The sequence below is a fragment of the Protopterus annectens genome, chromosome 9.part0, assembly GCF_019279795.1.
Source record: "Protopterus annectens isolate FY-2018-M chromosome 9.part0, PAN1.0, whole genome shotgun sequence".
Lineage (NCBI taxonomy): Eukaryota > Metazoa > Chordata > Ceratodontiformes > Protopteridae > Protopterus > Protopterus annectens.
In genome coordinates this window covers 1071728350-1071756106 of record NC_056743.1, presented here as the reverse complement: position 1 = coordinate 1071756106, position 27757 = coordinate 1071728350, and the positions used below count along the sequence as shown (strand labels likewise).

The following is a 27757-nucleotide window of genomic DNA, read 5'->3' as shown; positions in this document are numbered from 1 at the left end:
CATCTAGCTAATGTGACCTTAGCAACAGCCGATCCTAATCTAGATCCAGAAAAGGCCAAAAATAACTGGTCAGATTTACGAAAGGGTTTAGTCCTGTTAAGGTAAAAATGGATTTGCCTGTGTATATCAAGGGCAATACTCTCCTCTGTTTGAATGGTTGGGGAATAAAACTGGCAATTCAATTGCTTGATTAATGGACATTTCAGAGATCACTTTAGGCAGAAATGACGGAATCGTTTTCAGAGACACTCTATCTCTATGAAAAATCAAGTATGGAGTCTTGATACATAAAGCTTGAAGTTCAGAAATACGTCTGGCAGAAGTAATAGCGTCCAAAACCAAGGTTTTCCATGACAAATACTTGAGGTCGCAGGAAGAGGCTGGTTCAAAAAGTGCCATTGTCAGAGCTTTTAGCACTAATGATAAATCCCATGGTTGAATAGGTTCTCTAAAAGGTGGCTTCAGATGAGTCAAGCCTTTTATGAAGGTCTTGCACAATTTATGGGACATGAGAGGAATCGGACACCCTCATGAAAATTAGAAATTGCAACCAAATGAACTCTAATGGTAGAGGCCGATAGACCCGATTGAAAGAGGTCAGCCAGATAGTCTAGTATTATTGACACTGGTGCTGAAAAAGGGTCTACTTGTTTATCTTTCAGCCAACAGGTAAATATCTTTTCCACTTGCTCAGATAAGTAATTCTAGTGGAAGACTTATGAAAAGCAATGAGAATATCACGTACTGGTAAAGAAAGATGATTCTACCCGGCAATCAAGGGAATTGGAGTAGCCAAGCAGTTAGCTAAAGGCTGTTCAGGTTGGGATGAATCTGGTTCTGTGGGTGTGAGATCAACTCCGGGATTGAATGGAGGATCCATGGTCGATCTAGTAGGTGAGGCCAAAGGAATGGGAACCAAATCTGTTGTGGCCAATATGGTGCAATGAGGATTACCTTGCTCTTCAACCACCAGGCTTTCTTCATGAACTGGGGAATGAGAGGAAAGGGCGGAAATGCGTAGAGAAGACCCGAGGGCCAATCGTGGACTAGAGCATCCCTGGGTGACTGTCCCGGAGGGGGGATCAGGGCGAAGTAGTTGCTGCATTTGTAGTTGGCCGGGATGCAAAGACGTCGCTGCAAAGACTGCCCCAGCGGTGGAAGACCCCCGCCGCTATCAAGGGATTCAGGGACCACTCATGAGGTTGCAGAATGCACCTGCTGAGCCTGTCTGCTATCAGATTGGAACTCCCGGGAATGTGCGTTGCTAGAAGAAAACGGTTGGTAGCCATTGCCATATCCTCTTGACAAAGGGGGTAAGATTTGGTTCCACCTTGCTTGTTGATGTACCAGACCACCGCCATGTTGTCTGACTGAATCGCAATTGTCCCAGATGGCAGCAGGGGATGGCATGCTTGCAACGCCAGAAGCACCGCCCTCAGCTCTAGAACATTTATATGCAGATGGGCCTCCAGTTGGGACCAAGTGCCTTGGACTGTCTGTCTCTGACATAGCTCCCCCCACCCCATCAGGAAGGCGTCCGTGGTCACTGTGGCCTTGGGTTGCTGGGGGAAAAAGGGGCGAGACCATTGAGAGAGATTGTGTCATCCACCAATTTAAATCCTGTTTGCACCTGTGGGTTACTCGAATCATGGCTGAAAGAGGATGCTGAAAGGGATACCATTGGGTGAGCAGTAGCCATTGTAGATGCCTCATGTGAAACCTGGCCAGGGGAACAATGGTGATGGAGGCTGCCATGGAACCCAACAGCTGTAGAACCGAATGAGCCGTGGATTTTTCCTTTGAAAGGATTGGAAGTAGTTGTTGCTTTATCCTTAAAATTCTGTGCTCTGGAATAGCAGCTCTGCAGTTTTTGTGTGTCCAAGATAACCCCTATGAATTCTATCGACTGAGATGGGATGAGATTGGCTTTCTGCCAGTTTATGGTTATGCCTAGCCTTTGAGCAGCGAGGAGAGAGTATGCCAAGGCTTTTTCCAGTAGATGTCTGGTGGGGGCAGAAATAAGCCAGTCGTCTAGGTACGGAAACACCTTGAATCCTTGAAGTCGCAAGTGAGCTGTGACAACTGCCATGTACTTTGTGAACACTCTGGGGGCTGTAGAGAGTTCAAGGAGGATACTTTGTCCTGAGGGAGGAAGGCCTTCATCAAGTCCATTCTTATTCCTGCAGCCTAGAAATGTTTTGTCTTGGGTTGGAGCGAGGGATGATTTTGCCAGGTTGAGAGTGAACCCCAAGTTCTGGAGCAGGGACACAGTGAATATCAAGCGATTCTTGAGAATGTGTTCCTCTTCTGCTAGGATGAGGAGGTCGTCTAGGTAGGGGTAGGATTTGAATGCCTTTTGTTCTGCACTATGCTACTGCTGGGGCTAGGCACTTTGTTTTGTGCAGTAGATAAACCAAAGGGCAAGGTAATAAACTGAAAGTGTAAAGAGGGTCCAGCAAAATCCAAATACTTTCTGTAGTCTGGGTTGCTAGGAATGTGGAGGTATGCTTCCTTCAGGTCCAAAGTGGCCATAAACACTTTGGGTGGCAATAGTGGAAGAAAGCTTTGTAGTGATAGCATTCTGAAGGAAGGGACCTTCAGAAAGAGGTTTAGGAATGACAAACCAAGGATGAGCCTCCAAGGGCCATCCTTTTTTGGTACTAGGAATAACATGGAGTAGAATCCCTTCCCTTCTTGTCATTAGGAGACATTTTCTATGGTTCCCCTAGGCAAGTAGTTCTTTGATAACCAGAGGGATTAGATGTAAATGTTTTTTGGGAGGGAAGGGAATGCCTTGTGGAAGAGGCCTTTCCTGCCAAGACATGAAGTACTCTTTTTCCATTATTGCCAGAACGCAATGGTCTGAAGCGACTTGTTTCTAGATGGGAAGACGGTGAGAGGCGGGATAAGATGGGTAGGTGGCTGAGGCAGTCACACATTATTGTTTCTGTCTTGAAAGGGCTGCCTTGTGGTAGGTTGAGCAGGGGCTGCCCTTGGGGGAGGTGCCTTTCTGGATCCTTTTCTGTGTCTAGAGGAGGAAGAGGTGGATGGGGCTGGGGCTCTTCTGACAAAGGTGGCTTTGGCAGGGTAGTTAGTGTAACATTTAGGGACTGGGAAGACCAGTAAATGCTCAAGGTCCTGGAGCTCCTTGCTCTTTTCCTGAAGGCTTTTAAATAGTTCAGCAGACTGTCTGCCAAACAGGAATTTGTTGTCCAGAAGTGCGTCCAAAATTTTGGTTTTAAAATCCTCTGGGAGGGGCTGAATCCTAAGCCAGAAATACCTGCGCAGAACAAAAGCTGAAGCTGCAGACCTAGTGGAGGCCTCAGCTGCATCATAACTGCACTTTGAGTGTTGGGCAACTTAGATGCTACCTGAGATTTGTGGGGGGGAGTCTGGTATGGAGGAGAGCAAGGAGGATGCCTGAGACAACAAGTCTAGGGCACATCTGACCATGTGGGTCTGATAATTGATGGCCCTGAAAGCCAGTGTTGAAGATGTGTGCAACTTTTTCCCCACTCTCCATGACCTTGCTGTCCTTGTCTGATGGCAAGAGGGAGGAGGAAGGAATAAGTCTGGATTGTTGGTCAGGGGCCACTGCAATGACTGCAAGATCTACCATTGGTGGCTTAAGTAATTTGCGCTCATCAGGGACCTTGTAAAAGCAGTCACATCTTTTGGGAGCTGGTGGCTGTGATTCTGTGTCTTTGAAGCCAATGCAAATGCATCTAGGTAGGCTGGAATCACAGGGGGACTAGCTGAGGGGGAGGGTGATTCCACCTGGAGTAATTCAAAATACCTCCTTTGAACTTCGGTCATCTGGGCTGCATCCCACTTGAAATACTCCCTCATTTTAGTAATTGTTTCCCCAAAAGAAATTTTATCAGGGGGTGAATCTCCCTCTAGGAGTCCTCATCTGGGGAGTAGTAAACCAAAGGGAAAGCTATCTGGGAGGAGTAAGTAACAGACTCATCTGAGGATGAAGAAGAGGAGTCTTCCTCCTGGGTGTGAGTAACAGGAATGGAAAAAGCTGAGCCTGCCTTAAGGCTGAGAGCAGGCAATGTCGCAGGACAGGCTGAAGGCCTGAGAGCCATAAAGGCCTGAAGCAAAGTCTGAGAGAAGGTATGCCAGTCTGGTTGTTTCTCCAAAGTAGTTGACAAATGCTTGGTTTTCTGTTTCCTCTTAACAGTAGACTTAGTGGAAAGAGATGGCCTACTATCAGGCATCTGGCCTGTAGGCAAGGGTTCTGATTCTTGGACCATGGACGGGCATCCAGTGGAGCCTGGTTCCCCCTCGGCCAAAGCTGATGTCGAAATGACCTTTGTGGACATGCCTACCAGCACTTTCAAGGCAGCCTCTGCAAGGGTAGTCGCTGGGAAGGTCGGTTCTAGCGGATGTCCCTCAACCCCTAAATCAGTGGCTGGTGGAACATCTGATGACTGAGGGACAGAAGCAGTAGGCCTTGAAATTTTGGCATTCTTTTTAGGCGGCTCTGCCTTGACGGCAAACTCCAGATTCATAGACAGGGCTAAGCACTTAAGTCTCTGGTTCTCGAGATAAAGTTTTAAGGCTGCCACACGACTTCAAAGGGTTTTTGGTACGAACGAATGGCAGATGCTATAAGTGGTGTGATCGTGTTCCTGGCCTAAGCAGAGCAAACAAAGTTTGTGCAAGTCTTAGTATGGAATTGAACTTCCGCACCTACATTTCCCCTTTCTAGAGGACATTAGGTAAGAAATGTCAGCAAGCAACCAAAGCTCAAACAAGAAAAAAGGATTTCCCCAATGGAGTACTTATCTTCAGACGTTTTCAAGGCAGTAGAGCGAAACGATCGATCTGACGTTTGACTGCAACACAGATGTTCTGGGGTCTGTACATGCAGACGTCACACTTAAGGCCCTTGGTTTATGGCCCTGCGTGTGACGTCCCACGCACCTGGCAGCAACTAGGCTTAAGCTTTTACATAAGAGCTGGACGTTCGTGTCGTCTGATGCTGAAGATCCCACAGTAAGAATACTGCAACATGAGAATAGAAGTACATCAGTTTTTATTTGGAGGCACAGCCCTATGGAAGAGAACATTTCCCAGCTGCCTCAATAATTTTTAAGCCTCAAGCTAGAAAACCCAGCAAAATCAGAGTATTTACAATACCAACCAGGCCCGAAGGTAGATTTTGGTTGCCTCCCCCCATATATTATGGTACATCCCTGGCAGGGTAAAGAATAGTTTCCTACATTGCCAAGGACATGTCTATTTGACACCACATCCTCTTCGGCCACAACGGAGTAATGAAAAGTTTTGCTCTTCTTTCTGGACAAAGATGATGCCTAAATCAACATGAATGGGAGGAAGGCATATGAGAACCTTCAATGCCACAGAACAGCGACCATGCCCTCCTTCATCCTCTTTTTCTTGCTGTACCAAAAATAATAGACGTTGTCTTGTATTCTACTATGTGGTAGTAAACAAGTTACCTCCTGAACATCCCACTTGTAAAAAGCCTTAAAACAGATGCATTCTGCAGCTCCAGGAAGGGAATAGATGAATGACTTAAGAGTCTGCCAGCTGGCTCACAACCCACCAATGTGAACCACAGGGTGATGCCAGTGTCTCTATCCCACTGACAGATGAGCGCTGCCAGCCTTTATAGGAGGTATGATTTTTGTGCACCTTACCCATTTAGAAACCATACTAAAGACTGCTGTCTAAAAGAAATACAAAAACTTCAGAAAGATGTTTTGTCCTTGAGGTCCTCAGAGCAAGAGCTGCTCAAAAACTCAAAAATGGTAGATGTGAAACCACTGCCTACTGAGACCACACACCCTTAACCTTGTGGGAGGCCACGTGAACTACCCACCCTGCAAATGAAGTGTGTGATCAGAACACGAGTGTCAACTGTAAATAGGAAAGTCCACCACAAAACTGGCAAGAACAAGACAGATTTGTGCTTGTTTACACCAAGTAACATGATCCAGAACACTGATGGAACAACTGCTGTGGTATTCTAGACTTCTGCTGAAAGATTTGATTCCTAGCTATGTGGTTATGGCATAGTTCCTTGTCATACCTTGCTGTTGTCACAGTACCATTTTCAACTGGTTGCAGCACTGCAATTTGCTTGCAGCTATATCAGACTTTAAAGTTTAAATGTTGACATAGCCTAGTACCTACCTATGAACCTATCGGCCCAAGGGCCTACGTAAGCCTAGCCAACAAGGTCCCCTGGCTTACGCCATCCAAGAAAGTTATTTTCCTATGCCACTGTTGAGCAGAGACACAGAAGTGATCCCCGGGGTGTATTTCTTATTTCCCATCCACTCATCAAGATTTTTCTTGAAGAGTGCTAATGAAGAACTTTGCTTGACATAGATGGGTAGCCTGTTCCAGAGTATGGGAAGTCTCTGGGACAGGAATCTATCCCTCTAGCATGTCCTGTTTATTGTGGTGACAAGGTTTAGGTCCCTAGAGCATGTAGCTCGGAGGGATTGGGATTTCTTTAGGTGTAGCATGTCCAACAGCTCTGGGTTTGACATAGCTTTATATGTTAGGCAGAGATCACCTCGGAGTAGGCAATATGCTATGGAGTAAAGCTGGAGTTTTGAGGCGGTCAGTGTAGGGCATTTGTTTGAGGCCAATAATCCTCTTTGTGAGGTACTTCTGTGGCCTTTCCAGCTGCTGCAGATGTCTTGTGAGGTACATTCCAAAAGGGGCATTGTACTCTATAATATAAGCAAAGCTAATTCATATTGATTGCCCAATTCAGTGAGCTATTCATGATCACTTGTACACTTAAAAATGCAAAACCATTAAAATCAGTTGTTTATCTTATTTACTTTTGAGTAATGCCACTTTGACCCAAAGCCCCACTTTTCGTCAATTCCATAGCTGCAAACCTATAAAAAAGTAAACCTGTACAAGTTTCTAATCTGCATGAAACTGAGCAGCAGAATTCTCAACTTTCATTTTCATTAGTTCAAAGAAAGAAACCGATAGCCTTTTTAATATCTTACTACCAGAGCTGTAAAGACTACCAACTACCATGCAGCAGTACTTCTGTAAAGACAAATGGAAGCAGTTTGTAAGCATGCAAAGGGAAACACCTGAATCCGAATTATATTACTGCCTGGAATGAAATAATCTGATCCATATTTTTTAAATTACACTCACAGATCAAAGTGTCAGTCATGGGCAAGTTTCTAAAAAACGGCATAATTAGCTTGTTTTTTTGCATGCTAAGTGTGCAATAAACTATTCTTTTAAATGAGTTCCAAGACTACTGTGCTATAAATGAATAACCTGGTGATGGGAAAAGCGCCACATATACTCTGTTGAAGACAGTATAAAATTCATTTTTGATAGGGTAGCACACCATTAAACAAGTGCTTAAATGATCCTACTACCAGAGTAAAAATCATCCAACAACAATTACTACAATGAACATTATGCACATTACTAAGCATTCAAATAATGGCTGCCTGTGCAGCTATCTGTATGTGCATTGATTTTTAACTGCATTTTTTTAAATGGGGACACAGCAACATAAAGTAGCTCAATATACTAGTTAAATGTCAGGTTCCACACAGTTAGACCAGCTACTACATAGACAGAGACTAAAACTGGAAGGTTCTCGATCTGCATCAAAAATAAATATACCTCAAGGCTTGGCAAGCAAGAGAATGCACTTCAGCTCTCCATGTTCAAATGGCCATACGCAAAATCCAATACCACTTCCTTGCAAGCTTTAGGCCCCCCTCTATGACCTAGGAAACCCATACCATGTATTCAAACTTATTGGAAATGCACGCCATCCAACCAAATACCATATTTATGGGAGACTAATTACCTCACTATTAACTGGGAATCCAATATTACACCAAATGTATAGACACAGATTCCAAGATTTTGTAAACACAAACTCCCTGGAGAAGACTATCGCCACACCAACCAGGTGTGCAACCATACTGGATCTTGTCCTCACTAATATGGGAATGTGCTGCACATCCCTTAGTGTAATGTCTTCTCTTGTAAGGTCAGACCACAAAATGCCCTTCTTTGAAATAAAAATAAAACCTGGACCCCCAGCTAACCCTGGAATATTCAGGAACTATTCTAAAGCTAACTTCCTGCTATTAAGCGATAAACTGGCAAAATCTGAAGCCCCCATAAATTCTGAAAACACTGCTGCCTATGCAAAACTGTTCATAGAAACCCTATACAAAAGCTGCGTAAAGGCAGCTGTACCCAACAGGAAGAAGTACAGAACTAACTGGAAAAACAAGCCACTCTGGTGGAATCACAAAATCAATAGGCTGTATAACAGAAGGAAGATGATCATGGCAAAGAAATCAGGGGGTGCAGCACTCACCAGGATAAAAGCACTCTCAAACAAAACAACTCAGAGGACATATAAAGTCCAACAAAGCCAAATTTGAGGTAAATTTGGCTTCCCAGGTCAAGGACAGCTACAAGGCATTCTTTGGCTATGTCTGCTACCTCAATGGAATACACAATTGTGTGCAGAGCCCACTGTAAATGGAGCCACTTATACTGAGCCAGAAGATATAGCAAACCTACTGGCCAACAAATTCAGCTCCAACTTTATCCCTCTCTCCCCCTCAAGCTTTCCTCAAGGAATACCTTCAAATATAACCCCCTGCTATCACTAGTGAACAGGTCCTCAAATGCTCTCTCTAAGGCCAAGAACACTGCATCAACAGGCACAGACAATATCTCAGGATGCCTTCTAAATAGCATGAAACATGACCTATCAGGCCAGCTGGAATTGCTAATTAATTGCAGCCTCCAAATAAGCTCCATTGTCTCATGAATGGAGAGCAGCAACAGTCATCCCTCTGCACAAAGGTGGGCCATCTAGACCCTGTAAACTACAGACCCATAAGTCTCACTGGTTTTGTATGCAAAGCCATGGAAAGAATCATCAGGCAAATGATAAATAATGATCCAGTAAATCTCCAGAGACTAGACCCAACCCTGTTTGGTTTCATCAAGGGCAGGTTATGCCTACTCAACCTGACAGACGTTTTTGAGAAGGGCACCAAAGCAATGGAGGAGGGCAAAATGGTTCACATTGCCTACTTTGACCTGGCCAAGGCATTTGGCACAATACCCCACTCAAGCAATGTTGACAAACTCAAGAGGTTAGGTACAAACCTGTATGTCACCCGGTGGCTATCAAACTGCCTCACAGACAGGACCCAGTAAGTTAAAATTGGGGAGTCCACCTCTACAAAGAGCCCTGATACAAGTGGTGTCCCTAACAGATCAGTCCTTGGACCACTCCTTTTTGGCATTTACTTCTTTGAAGTCAAGGCCCATGTCAATGATCTCTGGCTTGCAGATGTCTGCAAATTAGGAGCAGTCATTGAATCCCACACTGACAGAAATGTTATCCAGGAAGACCTGACAGAAAAAACTGGTGCGAGAGTCACGGACAACTAAATGCCAAGAAATGCATAATAGCATCCTTTGGGAATCATACTGACAACACACTCCTTAGAGTTGATCCAGCAGTCAGGGACTTGGTGAAAGGCTGCATTTCTGCAGTAGTGAGGAAATCAAATCATTCTATATTGCGCAACGAATAAACAAAGGTTTGGCATCTAGTCCAAGTCACTGTTCCACTGTATTCAGCATTCATCGTACATATTGAGTACAATGCCACCTTTGGTATGTACCTAAACAGGCATATCCAACAAATGGAACTTCCACAGAGGTTCCTCACTAAATGAGTACAGGGTGCAAGTAAAATGTCCTATGCAGACCCCCTCAAGTCCCTATCCGTGTATTCTGTCTCATATAGGTTGTTGAGGGGAGATCTATGCCTGGCATACAGGGCACTGTCAGACCCCATTCTGATGGGCCTCCTACATATCATCAAAAACAAAGTACCAGAATTACCTGTTCTAAAGAGTTAAACCTTGCTGGTGATATAAACAGGACCTGCTGGGACAGACATGCATCTATCCCAGAGACTACCCCATCTCTGGAAAAGGGTCCTCATCCATGTGACGCAGGATCCTTTCCTAACCCAATTCAAGTGCAACTTGGACAACTGGATTAGGAACAGGAAATTCATCCTTGGCTTGGCACCTGTCTCTCTAAGAGACACAGGCAACCTGTAAAAGGTTCATCTTCCAGGACCCGGCCTGTAAATGTTCCATCTCCCAGGCCCCGGATCTGTAAATGTGCCATCTCCCAAGCCCCTGCTTACACTCATCAAGGGCACCAGAACTTGTCAGAGATTTGGGATGCATGGCTAGGCTTAAAAAGGCACTTGTGATCATTAGCCTAATAAACACATATAAACCCATTACATCTTTGACTAAAAGCACATACCAAACTTGAAAGATATCTTCCAAATTAAGTATGATGTTAAAAACAGTAAGATAATACAAGATGTAGGGGGTGAAAGGCATATTTTGCCTTACAGGTGTTATTACTATATAAAATGTGCAACACATCTTAAACACATCTTGCACATTACAGCATTGCGCGCCTCCAGCCATTTCTGCAGTTACTTCCTACTGCACTTCGACGTCAAATGCTGTTTTGTCTATAGTTGCATTAATTCCAAAACCATGCTACATACAAGGTATCAGAATATTTTACCTTGAAGCATACATGAGAACAAACAGTTTCTGATATTTGACCTCGGTCAATGAGTATTTGTTAGAACTGTGATGTCTTTCGGCTTTTCCCAGTTAGGAGTCTCCACAGCGGAACTCTGGTCTGCTAATGATTGACAGTGGATTTTTATGATGCCGAGTTGCCAGCCCGACACCCAACCTTCAAAGAAGGCACACCCATTCAGGCACGCCTGCCTGCATGTCTTTAACATCACTCGACCATGGGGAGGACATGCAGACTCCACAAAGAAGGTGCTCCAGCCAAGAATCAAATGGGAGAACCTCTTGCTGTGAGGTGACAAAGCTAACAGTTGGAACTGTAATGTGATAATTTTTTTAAAGGCTCAAGCCACACCCACTGGGAGTTAAAGGTACACACAGAAACAAACTGTACTGGAGGGAATGATTAATCTGATCAATAGCATAATTCTTAGTCCTGCCAGTCAGCTATCTTTTTCATTTCCAGTCAGACTAACACAACCTCCTGTCAAGGCACACAACCATAACAAACTGTTGGTGTAGTACCAGACTGAGTATAGGGATTCAATGGAGCACCAACGTAAACAATGAAAAGACTATTTTCCTCCAGGATGAATCAGGTTGTGTGTGTGAAATCACACAATTTTTACTTATAAATTGTGCCTTACCAAATCAAGCCACTTCTAACATGCTAGACCCTGCCAGAACACAGTGTGTCCCTCTCCTACCACCAGAAAGGTTGGACAGTTTGCACTTTTTTTTTATTTACATGCACAATGCCTCTGCCCTATTTCTTATGCAATGGATAGTGATACCTTAAACAAAAAAGGAGGACATTATTTTGCTTTTGTCTGTTAAGCAAGTTGGTTGGTCAATGATGTTCACAAATGTATCTGAAACAGACAGCTTTCAGCCCTTCCTGCATTAGCAAGAAAAAGTGCTCAGATATCTTATATAAAGAGGACTCTTTTTTTTCAAGGGCAGACACTGCCATAAGGAATACCACCCAGCCTAACAGACTGACTAAAGACAGAATTCCAATGCCCCTTACAGTGAAATTCTACAATCCTTCTCCAGTTTCTGCACTTCGTAGCAAGCTGCCACCAGATCATTACAATTCCCATCCAAAGACATTCAAAGTACTAGGGCATCCCTTTCCCTGGTGGGTACTAGAGCAACCCTTCCCCATACTTCAGATGAGCAGTGGGACTATGTGAAGGGAAATGTCTCTTGCAGAAGTGACAGGATGCCCTTCATGGTCAGCCCACTGCAAACTCCTCCCTTATTTCCACCAAATGCACACACAGAAGTTAAGGCAGCAAAAACAAGAACTGAAATGCACCCTGATGGATACTGAATGACAGCTCCTTCAGTCAACCCTAGTGCTAGTGATGGGGGAAAAACTGACTGGCTGGGAGGGGGATGGTGATCAACAGGCAGCAGGGACAAAGTGAGGGGGAAAAAAAAAGAATGTAATGCAAAAAAAAAAGAAGAGTGCCCACTAACTAATTACGCAAAAGCCAAACAAATGAGCACATTCTTTTTGGTTATGGAGATCTCACACTGGTGCGTGGAATTTTCCAGAGGTATACTAGTAATCAAAAAAAGAGAAGCTTAAGGTCAACATGGCAAGGACAAGGACGTCAAACTAAACAACAAATGATGATATGTATCCAGCTGCAAATGGAGCCTACTTTATGTCAACTACCATGCAATAAAAATGCAGTTGTCAATTCCAGTAATGTCTTCTAGTATTTTTATAGGAATAAGTTAATTTAAGGAAATCATTTTCTTCCATGGCTACTGCAAACTTCATATTTCACATAATATAAAAAAACAAAACAAGATAATGGTCACACAGCCAGCAGGAATTTAACCTTCTGTTCACAAAGTAATCCTTACGAATGGAATGTGCACTAAACAAACAGCCTGTGGTTGTAAAAACCTACAGTTTCAAAGTTGATGCAGATACTCAAAATGATAGATTACAACAGCCAATCAGTAACAAGATCACTAAAGCAGCAACCTTTCAGCTACAGCTAGCTGTTACCTTATCAAAAAAGTAGTCTTATTTACCAAGTCCAAACAAAAATGTAACCTGCACATTCTTCTACACAGATGTACTGGGTCCAGCAAGTGCATTCAAAGGATACAGAACTTGTCAATGGAACAAGCAATTCTTTTCCTAAAATGAGAAATGAAGAACAATTAGTATTTTAAAAATGTTAACTATGGCAGTACTCAAACCAAAATCATTAGGTCTCAAAATAAATGCTGACAGCATAATGACATACAATGAACCCCCACAATGAAAGTCAATAAACTGCAACTTATTGCATCCCAACACAAAACTATATGATTTCACATAACTATGAAGACTAACCATATTTTTGGAATTAACTCATCCAATACGGACTACTATCAAGCCAGCTCAAAGGTTACAAAAGGGCGCAAAAGAAATTACTAATTAGGTATAATAAAAACTTGGCTGTTACAGCACTACTCTATTACACTGTCTAACTACAGTAAGGAGGAATGCATTGTACATGTTTAAAAGAACAGCTTGTAAGCAAGTTGCAACAATTACAATATTTACATACATTATACACAGTATTTACAGTGATTTGGTATGTGACAGAAAAGTACAGGGGAAGAGTCCCAATAAAAAAGTGAAGGGGAGAATACAAAAAGGGGATGTGCAGATGAAGTAAGTTAAGGTAAAGGCAGCAAACGAAACTTGTTGCAAGGGGTCTGTAAGACAGACCACTGGGTGGGGGAGAGCTCTACAATGGTTACTGCAAGGTTTTCAGAACTGGATAACTGGGAAGAGAGGAAAAGTATTCCAATCCAAGAAGCACCAGAATAGAAAGGGATCACTTTGCTCCACAGGTAACCAATTACCTTTGCAGTAGATCAGGCCACTGCTTTGTGACACCTATTAGACACGAGTAGCCAGCATGTGGGAAAAAAAGGCACAAAATACCAAACGAACGTTGGATTAAGCCAAAAAGCTAAATCCCTTTATTGTCCATACCGGTTTCGGCCACAAAGCCTTCATCAGTGGACCAGAATCACAAAACAAAAACACACAATCCTACCTAAAATAGACCCCCCCACCGCCACCAACAGAAAAACATCCCTGCCCACTGCAACACAAAAGTCACCTTTTCCATAATATACAAATAGCAATAATTAAAATTGACCTGTGATTACATCAGCAAGTCTAAAGAAATACTATGCATATAAATATGCACCAAAAAGTGATAATTTCCAATAGAGAAAAAAGACAGAACCATACATACCTAATCTAGGCAAAAATGTTCCCATAAAACATATAATACAGAATGCAACATTACAAATGGTCATTAAGTTCAGGAGGGAATAACCCCCCCAACTTAATGATCCAATATTTTTCTTTTTTGTTTAGAATGCTGTGCCATCCCTATTTGTTGTTTCTGTTCCAATAATTTTGTCAATAATCATGAAATGGAATTCCGCATTAGAATGTATCATACAATGTCTATATAATGCATTGGTTTCACTCTTGTTATGAATATCACTATGATGTTCAGATATTTGTGTTCTAAGTGCATGTGATATCTGACCAACATAAAAGGATGAGCATTTACATGTGGCAAGATAGATAACCCAATCGGTCCCACAATTCCCAAAGAACTTCATATCAAACTTTGCTGGTGTTTTTGCTACTAAACTGTTTGAGTTTACTGACATAACGGCACGGTGAACAATGTCCACTGGGAAGCATACCAATCAGATTATCCCCGGATACTGTTAGTTGTTTATAAATAGCACCCCCACTGTCGGTATGTTTAAAATGGGAAAAGTGGGACCCCAATATTTTACCCTTCCTGAATGAAAACTGACATGTGGTCCCTAATACTGTCCTTAAGTCATCATTAGCCAATAATATATTCCAGTGTGTATGTATAGTGTCTCTAAGAGTGTTACTATTACGCCCATAGTTGGTTACAAACCTAATGGTGCCAGCAGGGTCTGCTCTAGTTTTGGTTTTATATTCCAATAAAGAATCCCTATCCTGACAACTGGCCCAATTGCTAGCTGATATAATGTCAGACTCCCTGTATCCCCTATTTCTGAACCTGTCACAAAGTACTTGGCGTGATAGATCATAATCCTGCATGGTGGAACTAATTCTCCTCATACGGAGAAATTGAGATTTGGGGATGTTGCGGATGGTATGGCTAGGATTTAAACTAGTGGCATGGAGCAAACTACTGTATTGGGGGTATTTGCGGAATACTCTAGTACTTAAGAGTATTATCCACATTCCTCCGAACATTGACATCCAGACAATTAATTTTATCAACATCCATGTTGAGGGTAAATTCAATACCCCATTTACTTTCATTCAGGTACCGAACAAACTCAACAAAATAATCTACATCAGCCCGCCATACCATCCAGCAATCATCCAGATATCTACGCCAAATGTCAATTTCGTCCAAAAAACGATTATGTGAAGAGTCATAAATGAGTTGTTCTTCCAGGAAGGCCATGAACAGATCTGCATAAATCGGTGCAAAAGAAGCACCCATGGCCATGCCTTGTATTTGCCAGTAGCATTCTCCCTGGAAATAAAAAATATTCTTTGTTAATACATGCTCCGCCATGCATAACAGCAATGTATTAAAGCCTGCAGAATACAAACTGGCACATTCCAACCAAAACTGTAGGGCCTCAAAACCGGCCCAGTGGGGGGATGTTAGTATACAGGGCCTTAACATCAAGGGTGCAAAGTAATCACGCAGGTTCCAATTGTGTATCTGATAGAATTTTCAAAAACTGTGTGGTATCCTGTAATCATGCCCTGATAAGAGTCAAAAGGGGTTGAAGATACTGGGTCAAAAATGCTGAGAGAGGTTCAGTCAAGGAACCAATCCCAGAAACTATAGGTCGACCTGGAGGTTTGGTTAGGGATTTATGGATTTTCGGCAAGAGGTACAAAATCTGTTTTTGTGGGTCCCTTACAGTGAGATGAGTTTTGGTCATTTCACTGATGATACCTTCTTCTACCGCCTGACTCAAAAATGAATCAATATCCCTCTTAAAGTTTGGAGTTGGATCCAGGGGCATAGACATATAATGCAGAGGGTTCGACAACTGACCCTTACCCTCTTCCAGATAATAATCTGTATCCACTACAACTACTGCATCTCCTTTATCCACTGGTAAAATAACCACGCTATGGTTATTTTTAAGCTGACCTAATGCGTCATTTTGACCAATAGTGAGATGATTACCCAGTACCAAGGAATCCCCCATGTTAAAGTGTAAATCCCTGAGAACAGCCCGCAAAAAGATAGAAACATGTTTATTCATCAGAGGCCAAACATCCGACCTGTGAAATCTGAAATCATTAGATCTTTGAGAATTATCACCAGAGAAAAACAACTTAAGATTGACTCTACGGCAAAAATCATATAAATCAGATACCATAGTACTTTCATCCACAAAGAAAACGGGCACATAGTTCAAGCTTTTATTAAGGAGTTGCTTTTGCAACATTTTGACAGTTATTATTTAATGTGTCATCGGAGTCTGTAACAGTCCCTCAACTGTAGTTATTCCTGTTCCTATGTTTCCTACCCCCCCCCGCCACCTCCCACCAGTTCTAAAGGGTAATCCATGTTACGTTTTTTTGGGGTGGGAGAGTCATGGGTGCTGGCACCATCTACATCAGTATAAGAGGATTATTTTACCAGCGGATAAAGGAGGGGCAGTAGTCATAAAGTACAGTTTTGTACCTACCATAAATGTAGATGTTAGAGTGCTCATACAGCTGCAGTCATAACAGATGGGTTATCCTGCTGTCAGGCGGGTCCCCGGTCGGCCGAATTCCAAAGTCTAGGTCCGGCGTCGGTTGTCGTCGCTTCTTCCCTGACGTCAGTGCGGCAGGGGTATAAAAGAGCCAGCCGACGCCATCTTCTTCAGTTTTTCTTGCCCCAGATGTCAGGTGCCCCCAGAAGGAAGGCAAAACATACACTTATGCAATAATGCAATATAGAATAATCAAAAAACAGTAGTTTGCAAGCAAATACACGATAAAAGAATACCCCAAACAGGTTGTATGAGAGGGTGTTTGTCATAAGGCCTGTACTAAGAGGGGATGGAGGGAGGGAAACCTGGACTGCAGCTGTATGAGCACTCTAACATCTACATTTATGGTAGGTACAAAACTGTACTATGTCATCGTGCATACAGCTGCAGTCACAACATATGGGTAGAATCCCAAAGCTAAATAGGGGTGGCAGGCACTAAGTGGAACTAGGAGGAGCAAGGATGCCCTGCAAGACTGCTGTGGCAAAGCCCGCTTTAGATTTAGAGTAAAGTGGAAGGTGATAGTGTTTGGAGAAAGTGTGCACTGAACTCCAAGTGACTGCTTCCAAAATGTCCTTGGTAGGAACCCCCCTGAGGAAAGCTGCAGAGGTAGCTGTGGCCCTTGTGGAGTGGGATCTGATGTTTGAAGGCACAGTTTTTCCATGACATGAGTAACAAAAGCGTATGCAGTGGGCTATCCATTTTGAGATTGTCTGTTTGGAGATGGCCTTTCCTTGAGCACCTGTAGCATAGGACAAAGAGTTGCTCGGATTTCCTGAATGGCTTTGTCCTGTCCAAATAATAACGAAGTTGTCTGTGAATGTCCAAGGAATGTAGTAGTCTTTCCCCTTTGTTTTGTGGGTTAGGGTAAAAGGTAGGTAAGTGGATAGTCTGACTCAAGGCTACACTAGATACTACCTTTGGCATAAAGGAAGGGTTGGTTCATAAGGAAACTCTGTCCTGATGGAAAATGATGAAAGGTTGCACAGCCATGAGGGCCTGTAGTTCTGAAACCCTGCGTGCTGAGGTGATAGCCAGAAGGAATGCTGTTTTCCATGACAAATATTGTAGTTCTGTTGAAGCAGCTGGCTCAAATGGAGGCAGGGTCAGTTTTTCCAATATGAAGTTGAGGTCCCAAGCAGGGACTGGTGGTTTCCTTGGTGGTTTTATATTCTTAGCCCCTCTGAGGAACTGTCTTAAGAGAGGATGAGAGAATAAAGGAGGATTTGTGTTGAATTGTGCAGAAATGGCTGAAGCGTGGATTTTGATGGAGAAGGAAAGTCCACTGTTTAACATCTCAGCTAGGTACTGTAAATTTTGAGGTAAATTTATTACCCAAGGATTCTGGCCCTTTTTCTGATTCCAGGCACAAAACCGTTTCCATTTAGCGGAGTAGGCTTTTCTAGTAGAAGGTCTTCTGGCCTCCAAGATGACATCCTGCACCTCCTTGGACAGGAGGGTCTGTTGGGAAATCAAGGGATTCTCCATGCGGCTAGATTTAGGGTTTTGAGCTGGCTGTGAAGAGTTTTGAAGTTGTGCTGGGACAACAGAAGAGGCACTAGAGGTAGGATCCATGGTGGGGAATGTGTCAGGCTCTTCAGGAGTGGATACCAGTGTTGTCTTGGCCAGTCTGGAGCAATGAAAATCATTTTTGGCCTCTCTGCTCTGGCTTTTAATAGAACTTTGGGCAGCAGAGGGAGAGATGGAAAGGCATAGACTGTCAATGTTGTCCAATTGAAAGAAAGTGCGTCCACTTTCCAGGCCTGTGGATGATAGGTCCTCGAGCAAAATTTTTTCAGTTGGTAATTTCTGTGGGTAGCAAAGAGATCTATGTCTGGCTGTACCCATGCCTGAGTTATCTTTGCGAAAACTTGAGGATGCAACTTCCATTCGTGTGGATCTGTCATATTTGTGCTTAGGCTGTCTGCCAGTGTGTTTTCCTTCCCTGGCAGGAATTGTGCCTGAAGTTGGATTTGCAATTCCAGAGCTGTGTTCCAAAGGGTCATGGCTAGTCTGCACAGGGGGTATGAATGAGTTCCCCCCTGTTTGTTTATGTACCACATCACTGTGGTATTGTCTGTCCTTATCATCAATAGCTGGCCTGGATGCAGTAGGTCTTTGAAGGCCATAATAGCATTTTGCACTGCTAGCATTTCCTTTTGATTGATGTGTGATGCTTCTCTTTTTGGGACCTTTTTCCCTGAATGCACTGATCTGTCATGTGCGCCCCCCAGGCGTCTGTTGTGATGATTTGATTTGCTTGAGGATTGCAGAAGGGGAGACCTATGTTTCTTTGGCATGCTTGAGCCCACCACAGAAATTCCTTTTGAAGACATGGAATGAGTGGTATAATTGTTTCCAAACTGTGGCTGTGTTGAGACCATAAGTTTTTTAGGTACCACTGAAGTTTCCTCATATGCAGCTTTGCACATGGGATCAGCAGGATGCAAGATGCCATGAATCCCAGAGCCTGCAGGACTTTCCTTGCAGTCAGCCTGGTGAAGGTTAATAAAGAATAATCCAGGGTGGAAAACCAAACCAAAACGAACAAACCGCTGCTGAATAAACTACTTAAGAAATCAGGTTCTACTTGGAAATCAGGTTCTTTAATGAAAATAATAAAATCACACAAGCGCTTTCGCTCGGTCTATGCCGAGCTTTATCAAGTAGAGATCTAAAATGCTGCAAGGTTGAGTATAAAGGAGCTATATATATAGTATAAGGAACTTTTATGGCAACTTAGGCTTGATGCAGGCAGGCCCCCTGGATTAAATGATATCAATATAAATAGCGTTCTCAAGTTAAGAAAGGCATGATTATAAGAAGCCTCTTTTTATTGAGTTCCAATGTAATTATTTCAAGTTGTAATTTGATAAGTAATTCAACTGAATAATTTATTTTTATTGTAATATTCACTGTTTTTAACATTTTATGTCATAGTTCTCTGAAGTTCATTATTTATTTTAACATCATGTATTAAGTTTTAATTATAAACAAAGAAGTATTTTTAAAACCTCATTCAACTTAATACTTCCAAGTGTTTCCAGCTGTAACTTTAATTGAATGATTATCAATTAACTAAACTGTATAAAAACCTTGCAGCATTTTAGATCTTTACTTGATAAAGCTCGGCATAGACCGAGCGAAAGCGCTTGTGTGATTTTATTATTTTCATTAAAGAACCTGATTTCCAAGTAGAACCTGATTTCTTAAGTAGTTTATTCAGCAGCGGTTTGTTCGTTTTGGTTTGGTTTTCCACCCTGGATTATTCTTTATTGAGCCTGGTGAAGGTTGCCATTTTGCTGAAGTATTGAGATAGTTGCCCTTGTTTGTCTGGCGTGAGGTAGGCCATCTGGGTGTTTGTATTCAAGTTGGCACTCAGGAAAATTATTGTTTGAGAGGGTATTAGTTTTGATTTCTTTTTGTTGACTGTGTATCCCAGAAAGTTCAACAGTTTTATTACAAACGCCAGGTGTTTCAGAAGTATGTGCTTGCTGTCCGCTTGGATCAGGCAGTCGTCCAGATATGGGTATATTTGTATCCCTTGAAGTCTGCAGAAGGCAATTACTGATGCCAGGCATTTCGTAAACATGCAGGGCGCAGTAGATAAACCAAAGGGCAATGCAGAGAATTGATAATGGGTTGAACCTGCAAGAAATCTGAGGTACCTTTTGCAATCTTGCCTGATAGGGACATGCAGGTATGCCTCCTTGAGGTCCAATGTTACCAGCCAAGACTCCTTGCCCAGCATGGGAAGAAGCTGCTGTAATGTGAGCATCTTGAATTTTGGTACGTGTAAATATGTGTTTAGGATGGATAGGTCTAAAATAGGTCTCCAATCTTTGTCTTTCCTTGGTACCAGGAATAGTCTGGAATAAAAACCTTGACCTTGTTCTTTTGCAGGTACCTCTTGAATAGCTTTCATGTCCAGGAGAGCTGAAATTTGTTTTTGTGCCTCTGCCCTTTGATTTTGTGGCAGGTTTGGCATGCCTCTCATTTTTGGAAGGGTTCACAGGTTCATAGGTTCATACTAGGCTATCTGCCCTAGGGCATATATAAGCCTAGCCAGAATGTGTTTGGCTTTCGCCACCCATTTTAAATTTATTTTGCTATGCCCTTTTTCAAGGTTAGTATACTGTGCCTCTGTCTACCAGTGACACAGAAGTGATACCCGGGGTAAACCTATGATCTCCCATCCACTCATCAAGATTCCTCTTGAAGAGAGGAAATGAGGGACTCTGCCTAACCTGGACTGGGATTTTATTCCAGAGTGAAGGGAGCCTCTGGGTTATGAATCTGTCCCTCCAGCATGTTCTATTTATTTCAGTGCTGAGGTTCAAGTCTCTTGAGCGCGTAGCTCGATGGGATTTGGATTTTCTGAGGTGCAGCATGTCCATTAATTCCGGGTTGGACATGGCTTTATAAGTCAGGCACAGATCGCCTCTGAACACGCGGTATGCCACTGAGTAGAGCTGGAGTTTCTTTAACCGGGCAGCATATGGCATCTGTTTGAGCCCTTTGATCCTCTTGGTGAGGTACTTTGGGGTCTTTCCAGTTGCTGCAGGTGTCTGGTAAGGTACATCCCAAAAGGGGCATTGTACTCAATTATGGGCCTGATGAGGGAGGATGAGTAAAGAGGCACGATGACCTCCCCTGATCTAGATGTGAATCCCTTCATGATTAGGTGGGCTATATAAAATGTTTTTCTAACCACTTTGGCTACGTGGTTGTCAAATGAGAGATTGCTATCAACTTGGATCCCCAGGTCCCTAATTACTTCTTCTGTACTTAATGGATTACCACCTATGTGGTAATTTGTGGGCACTTTGTTTTTGCCAAAGGTGATGACTATACACTTTTTGACATTTAGCTTGAGGCCATGGCTCTGGCACCAGTTGTCTGTTTCTATGAGGCCCTTTTGGAGGATGCTTGTGTCGGCTGGAGAGTCGATTATGGCGCCCAGTTTGCAGTCATCTGCGAACTTGGTCAGCCACAGTCCTTCCGTGTTGGCCTGTATCTCCAAGAAATATATACCGAACAAGAGCGGTCCCAGGACTGAGCCTTGTGGGATACCACTTGTGAAAGTGGAATCTGTAGCCTCTGTCTATGATGTCCAGGATCCATTTGTCTTTTGTGACAATATGCCAATTCTTTGAGAATAATGCCAGTTTTCCGCCTAAAGGTGCTGCCATTAAAGCTTTGCTTGGCAGGCAAAGGGGAAAGTCATTGTATCTGCTTTCTGAATGACTGTGATCTATCTTCTCCACCTCTTGGGGTTGGTGCTTGCCATTGTCTTGGCTCTGAATGATGCTTGAGATTGCCCTCTACCCCTTGGGCGCCTGTATCTGCCTCTTTGAGGTCTGTCCGTGGCTGGAAAGGACCAATTTTTTTGAAGGCCAATTTCTGCTGAAACGTGGAGGTTGTACCTGCAGGAAATCTTTCACTGTTTGCATTGATCTTGCCTTTTCCTCCGTTTTCTTTAGTACCTCCTCAGCTTTAACACCAAACAATACATCTTTTTGAAGAGGTGCATCTAGTAATTTAGCTTTGACATGATCTGGTAAGGTTTGCTCTGAGCCAAGCATGTCTAAGTATGACAGACCCTGTAACAGCAGCTCTACATGAAGCCTCTAAAGCATCAAAACCACACTGCAAGGTATGTTTACCCACTTGCTCTGCACTATGTAACAAATCCTGCAACTCTTTTAAGTCTGGTTGCTCACGTTGTGTCATTTTGCTTTAACTGAGATAACAAAAACTGTCGATACTTTAACATATGGAACTGACAGTTTAATGCCCTCATGGTTAAAGTGGCCGAGGTATACACCTTTTTCCCCCACCTTTCTAAAGCTCTGGAATCACTCTCTGAAGGTAATGGGTTTTTAGCAGTAGAGGCCTTAATTCCCTTGGGACCCTGTGAAATAGTTTCTGGGTCAGCAGTATGGCTTTTGTATAGGAAATGGTGTGAATCAGGAACCCGGTAATACCGGTCAGGTTTAACAGGAGCTGGAGGTAAAGAATCTGGGTTGAGGCTGGCTTCTGTGTACACACCATCTAATATATCTAAGACAGGAGGGATAGCCAGAGGCCTGTGCTGGGGGAGCAATAAAAAATCCCTGAGCCTTTTCTTGGAATCTGAGTAATCTTGGCCTTCCCAGTGAAAGTGTTCCCTCAAAGTATGTAGAGTTTCCCGAAAGAGTAGTCCTCGGGGGGGGGGGGGCCGAGGGAATAGACTCCTCTGCAGCAGAGTCTTCAAAAGGAGAATATGTATATTCCTGGTCCTCAGAATGTTCTGAGGTAATAGAGGCTTGATCTGAGGAAGGGTAGTCTTCCTCCAATCTGGGCCTTTTGTCCGAGGGGGGTTGAGAACCCCTGATAAGAGTAATCAAATCCTCAGCCATTTTGAGCATCTGTTTTTAGGCATGGGGCCTTGAGAAGGGGTCTGTGGTCCTTGTTTTTTAGTTTTCATGGCTGCTTTAGATTTTGTGAAAGCCTTAATGGAGAAGGAGGAAGGCCTGAAGACACCTTGAGAAATGGCAGGCCTGTCTAAACTCTGAGTTTCCCCGCCAAGAGTAGCGTCGGTATCTGTAGTCGGAATGGGGGCCGAGGAGCCTGCGACCGGCACAGAAGACACCGTAATGAAGTGTCATCGGTACTCAGGGCTGCGTAGGCGCCTCGCTGAGAACCGGAGAACCGGTAGTCGGCCTTAGCGTGGTGTCAGTAGAAGTCACGGACCTCGTATGTCGGTCCTTATCTTTGCGTCTTTTACTCAAAACTGGAGTCGGAATATCCGACGACATAATATAATAAAATTTTTTACCAAAATAGTGATGGGCGAACTCCGCCCGACGCTTAATCGTGCGTTTGTTGAATCTAGCACAAAAACGGCAGGCCGAGATGTCGTGGTCTGGGCCTAAGCAAGGAATACAGAAAGAGTGGAAATCCTTATGCGGTATTTGCTTCCCACATGAAATGCAATTATTAACTTTGTCTGACATCGGTCTGAGGCAAGAAAAGTTTCCAACGGGTACTTAGCTTTCAAGAAGACTTCGGCTGAAATATTTTCGTAAATCTCAGGAGCTGGCCGACCGGCACTTGCGAACTGCTTCTGCTTCGGGCACCGCATGGCAAGAAAGACTGAAGAAGATGGCGTCGGCTGGCTCTTTTATACCTCTGCCGCACTGACGTCAGGGAAGAAGCGACGACAACCGACGCCGGACCTAGACATTGGAATTCGGCCGACCGGGGACTCGCCTGATGGCAGGATAACCCATCTGTTATGACTGCAGCTGTATGCACGATGAACATCGGATACAGACTATTATCAGGAAGAGGGTAAGGGTCAGTTGTCGAACCCTCTGCATTATATGGCTATGCCCCTGGATCCAACGCCAAACTTCATTTTTGAGTCAGGCGGTAGAAGAAGGCATCATCAGTGAAATGACCAAAACTCATCTCACTGTAAGGGACCCACAAAAACAGATTTTATTCCTATTACCGAAAATCCATAAATCCCTAACCAAACCTCCAGGTCGACCTATAGCTTCTGGGATTGGTTCCTTGACTGAACCTCTCTCAGCATTTTTGACCCAGTATCTTAAACCCCTTTTGACTCTTATCAGGGCATGTTTACAGGACAACTCAATCAATACATTGCGGTTATGCATGGCGGAACATGTATTAACGAATAATATTTTTTATTTCCAGGGAGAATGCTACTGGCAAATACAGGACATGGCCATGGGTGCTTCTTTTGCACCGATTTATGCAGATCTGTTCATAGCCTTTCTGGAACAACAACTCATTTATGACTCCTCACATAATCTTTTTTTGGACAAAATTGACATTTGGCGTAGATATCTGGATGATTGCTGGATGGTATGGCGGGCTGATGTAGATTAATTGGATGAGTTTGTTCGATATCTGAACGAAAATAAATGGGGTATTGAATTTACCCTCAACATGGACGCTGATGAAATTAATTTTCTGGATGACAATGTTCGGAGGAATGTGGATAATAAAGTACTAGAGTATTCCACAAATACCCCCAATACAATAGTTCGCTCCATGCCACTAATTTATATCCTAGCCATACCATCCGCAGCATCCCCAAATCTCAATTTCTCCGTATGAAGAGAATTAGTTCCACCATGCAGGATTATGATCCATCATGCCAAGAGCTTTGTGACAGGTTCAGAAATAGGGGATACAGGGAATTTGACATTATATCAGCTAGCAATTGGGCCAGTTGTCCGGATAGGGATTTTTTATTGGAATATAAAACCAAAACTAGAGCAGACCCTGCTGACACCATAAGGTTTGTAACCACCTATGGGCGTAACATTAATACTCAGAGACACTATACATACACATTGGAATATTCTATTGGCTAATGATGACTTAAGGACAGTATTAGGGACCACATCAGTTTTCATTCAGGAAGGGTAAAACACTGGGGTCCCATTTTAAACATACCGGCAGTGGAGGTGCTACTTATAAACAACTAACAGTATCCGTGGATAATCTGATTGGTATGTTTCCCTATGGACATTGTTCATCATGCCGTTACGTCAGTAAACTCAAACAGTTTAGAGGCAAAAACACCAGCAAAGTTTATGATATGAAGTTCTTTGGGAATTTTGGGACCGACTGGGTTATCTATCTGGCCACATGTAAACGCTCATCCTTTTATGTTGGTCAGACATCATGTGCACTTTGAACACGAATGTCTGAACGTCGTAGTGATATTCATAACAAGCGTGAAACCAATGTATTATATAGACATTGTATGATACATTCTAATGCGGAATTCCATTTCATGATTATTGACAGAGTTATTGGGAACAAACAACAAATAGGGATGGCACAGCATTCTAAACAAAAAAGAAAAATATTGGATCATTAAGTTGGAGGGATTATTCCCTCCTGGACTTAATGACCATTTGTAATCTTGCATTCTGTATTATATGTTTTATGGGATCTTTTTTGCCTAGATTAGGTACGTATGGTTCTATCTTTTTTCTCTATTGGAAATTATCACTTTTTGGTGCATATTTATATGCACAGCATTTCTTTAGACTGTTGCTGAAGTAATCACAAGTCATTTTTTATTATTACTATTTGTATATTCTGGAAGGGGTGACTTTTGTGTTGCAGTGGGTAGGGCTATTTTTCTATTGGTGGGTGTGGGGGGGTCTATTTAGTTAGGATTGTGTGTTTTTGCTTTGTGATTCTGTTCCACTGATGAAGGCTTTGTGGCCGAAACCGGTATGAACAATAAAGGGATTTAGCTTTTTGGCTTAATCCAATGTTCGTTTGGTATTTTGTACCTTTTTACCCACATGCTCACTACTCGTGTCTAATTCAAGATTTGGTTCAGCCTTGCATGTTCGTACGTGCAGAGTGCTTCCTACTGTGCTTTGTGACAGCTATCCCTGATCACACAAACTACTTTTTTGTTAATTTCATTTAAGAGTAGGGCTAGTGGCCCTTTTAGCCACCAGCAAAGCAATCTCTAAACATAAAAGGGGTTAGCGATGTACCAGCCCCACACACCTCACAAATGAAATTTAAAGAGCAGTGTCTTGTAGATGTGCCATCCAGTAATGCACAACACTGACTTCTGCATCAGGTGCAGTTATTTACTTTATTTATTTATTGCCATTTGTTGACTGGGAAAGTCCACTGGGTCAGGAACCCATTTTCATTGGAGGCCCGGGGAGAAAAAATTCACAGATATAAAATGTTACAAAGTTATTAACATACAGAGTAAGCAGTACAGTACATAAAGATCCACTGTTATAAGACAATTAGACAGTTATTAGTATGTAAGAGAGACAGAAAAATACAGTTTTGTACCTACCATAAATGTAGATGTCCGATAGACATGCAACTGCAGTCATAATATGTGGGTTGTCCTGCCTCAGGCAGCCCTCGGTCGGCCGGATTCCAAAGTCTGGGTCGGCGTGACTGATGTCGCATTTCTCTCCGACGTCAGAGCGGCTGGAGTATATAAGCATCAGCCGACGCCATTTTCTTCAGTGTTTCTTGCCCCAGATGCCAGGTGCCCTCCAAAGAAGGCTGTAATCAAATTGGAAGACAAAAACAGGATTCCAAACAAATAAATGAGCAATAAAACAAATACACCATAACAGATATCCCCAGCTAAGAGAAACAGGGATAGGAGTGGACCCTAGGCATAGAGGGGGGAGGGAGGAAAATCTGACTGCAGTTGCATGTCTATCGGACATCTACATTTATGGTAGGGTCCAAACTGTACTATGTCCTTCAAGAATGCAACTGCAGTCATAACATGTGGGTAGAATACCATAGCTTAGCTGGGGGAGGAGGAGTGCTCTAGGTAAAAGATGGTGTGGCAATCAAACCCTGCAGGACTGCCGAAGCAAAGCCTGCTCTGGATCTGGAGTATAGAGGGAGATTGTAGTGTTTGGAGAATGTATGCACGAGCTCCATAGCAGCTTCTAGAATGTCCTTAGTAGGCACCCCTCTTAAGAATGCTGTAGAGGTGGCTGTAGCTCTGGTGGAATGTGGTCTGACATTGGCTGGGACAGTCTTTCCATGAAAGGAATAACAGAATCTGATGCAATGTCCAATCCATTTTGAAATAGTCTGTTTTGAAATTGCTTTTCCTTGGACTGCAGGGCTAAGCTACAAAAGTTGTTCAGACTTCCTACTGGCCTTGGTTCTATCCAGGTAGTAACGAAGTTGTCTGTGAATGTCCAAGGTATGCAACAGTCTTTCCCTTGTTCTCAGGATTGGGGAAGAAAGCAGGCAGATGAATTGCTTGATTTAAAGAAACCCTGGATACCACCTTTGGCATGAAAGTAGGGTTGGTCCTTAATGAAACCCTGCCTCTGTGAAAAATAATAAAGGGTATTGCCATTAGACCTGTAGCTCCGAGACCCTTCTTGCTGATGTAATTGCCAACAGGAAAGCTGTCTTCCAAGAGAGAAATTGCAAGTCAACTGAAGCTGCTGGCTCAAATGGAGGTAGAGTCAGTTTTTCTAGGACAAAATTGAGGTCCCAGGCTGGCACTGGGGCCTTTCTTGGCGGCTTAATGTTCTTGATTCCCCTGAGGAATTGCCTTAGTAAAGGATGTGAAAAAACAGGAGGATCCGTGTTGTATCTAGCTGAAATAGCAGATGCATGTATCTTTATGGAAGAATATGAGAGGCCGTTCTTTAACATATCTGCCAAATATTCCAAGATGAGTGGGATGTTCAACAATGATGCATCATGTCCCTTGCTGGTATTCC

The 27757-nt window shown here is 43.1% G+C and overlaps 1 protein-coding gene across 1 annotated transcript in view; it reads right to left on the bottom strand.

The window, feature by feature from the left end:
- The window catches only part of PFDN5 (prefoldin subunit 5), a 479917-nt gene that overhangs the window by 370163 nt on the left and 81997 nt on the right, over positions 1–27757 (bottom strand). The window contains exon 3 of the mRNA XM_044083893.1: positions 12776–12807. Coding sequence (XP_043939828.1) covers positions 12776–12807 — 32 coding nt within the window. The remainder of the gene's footprint in view (positions 1–12775; positions 12808–27757) is intronic.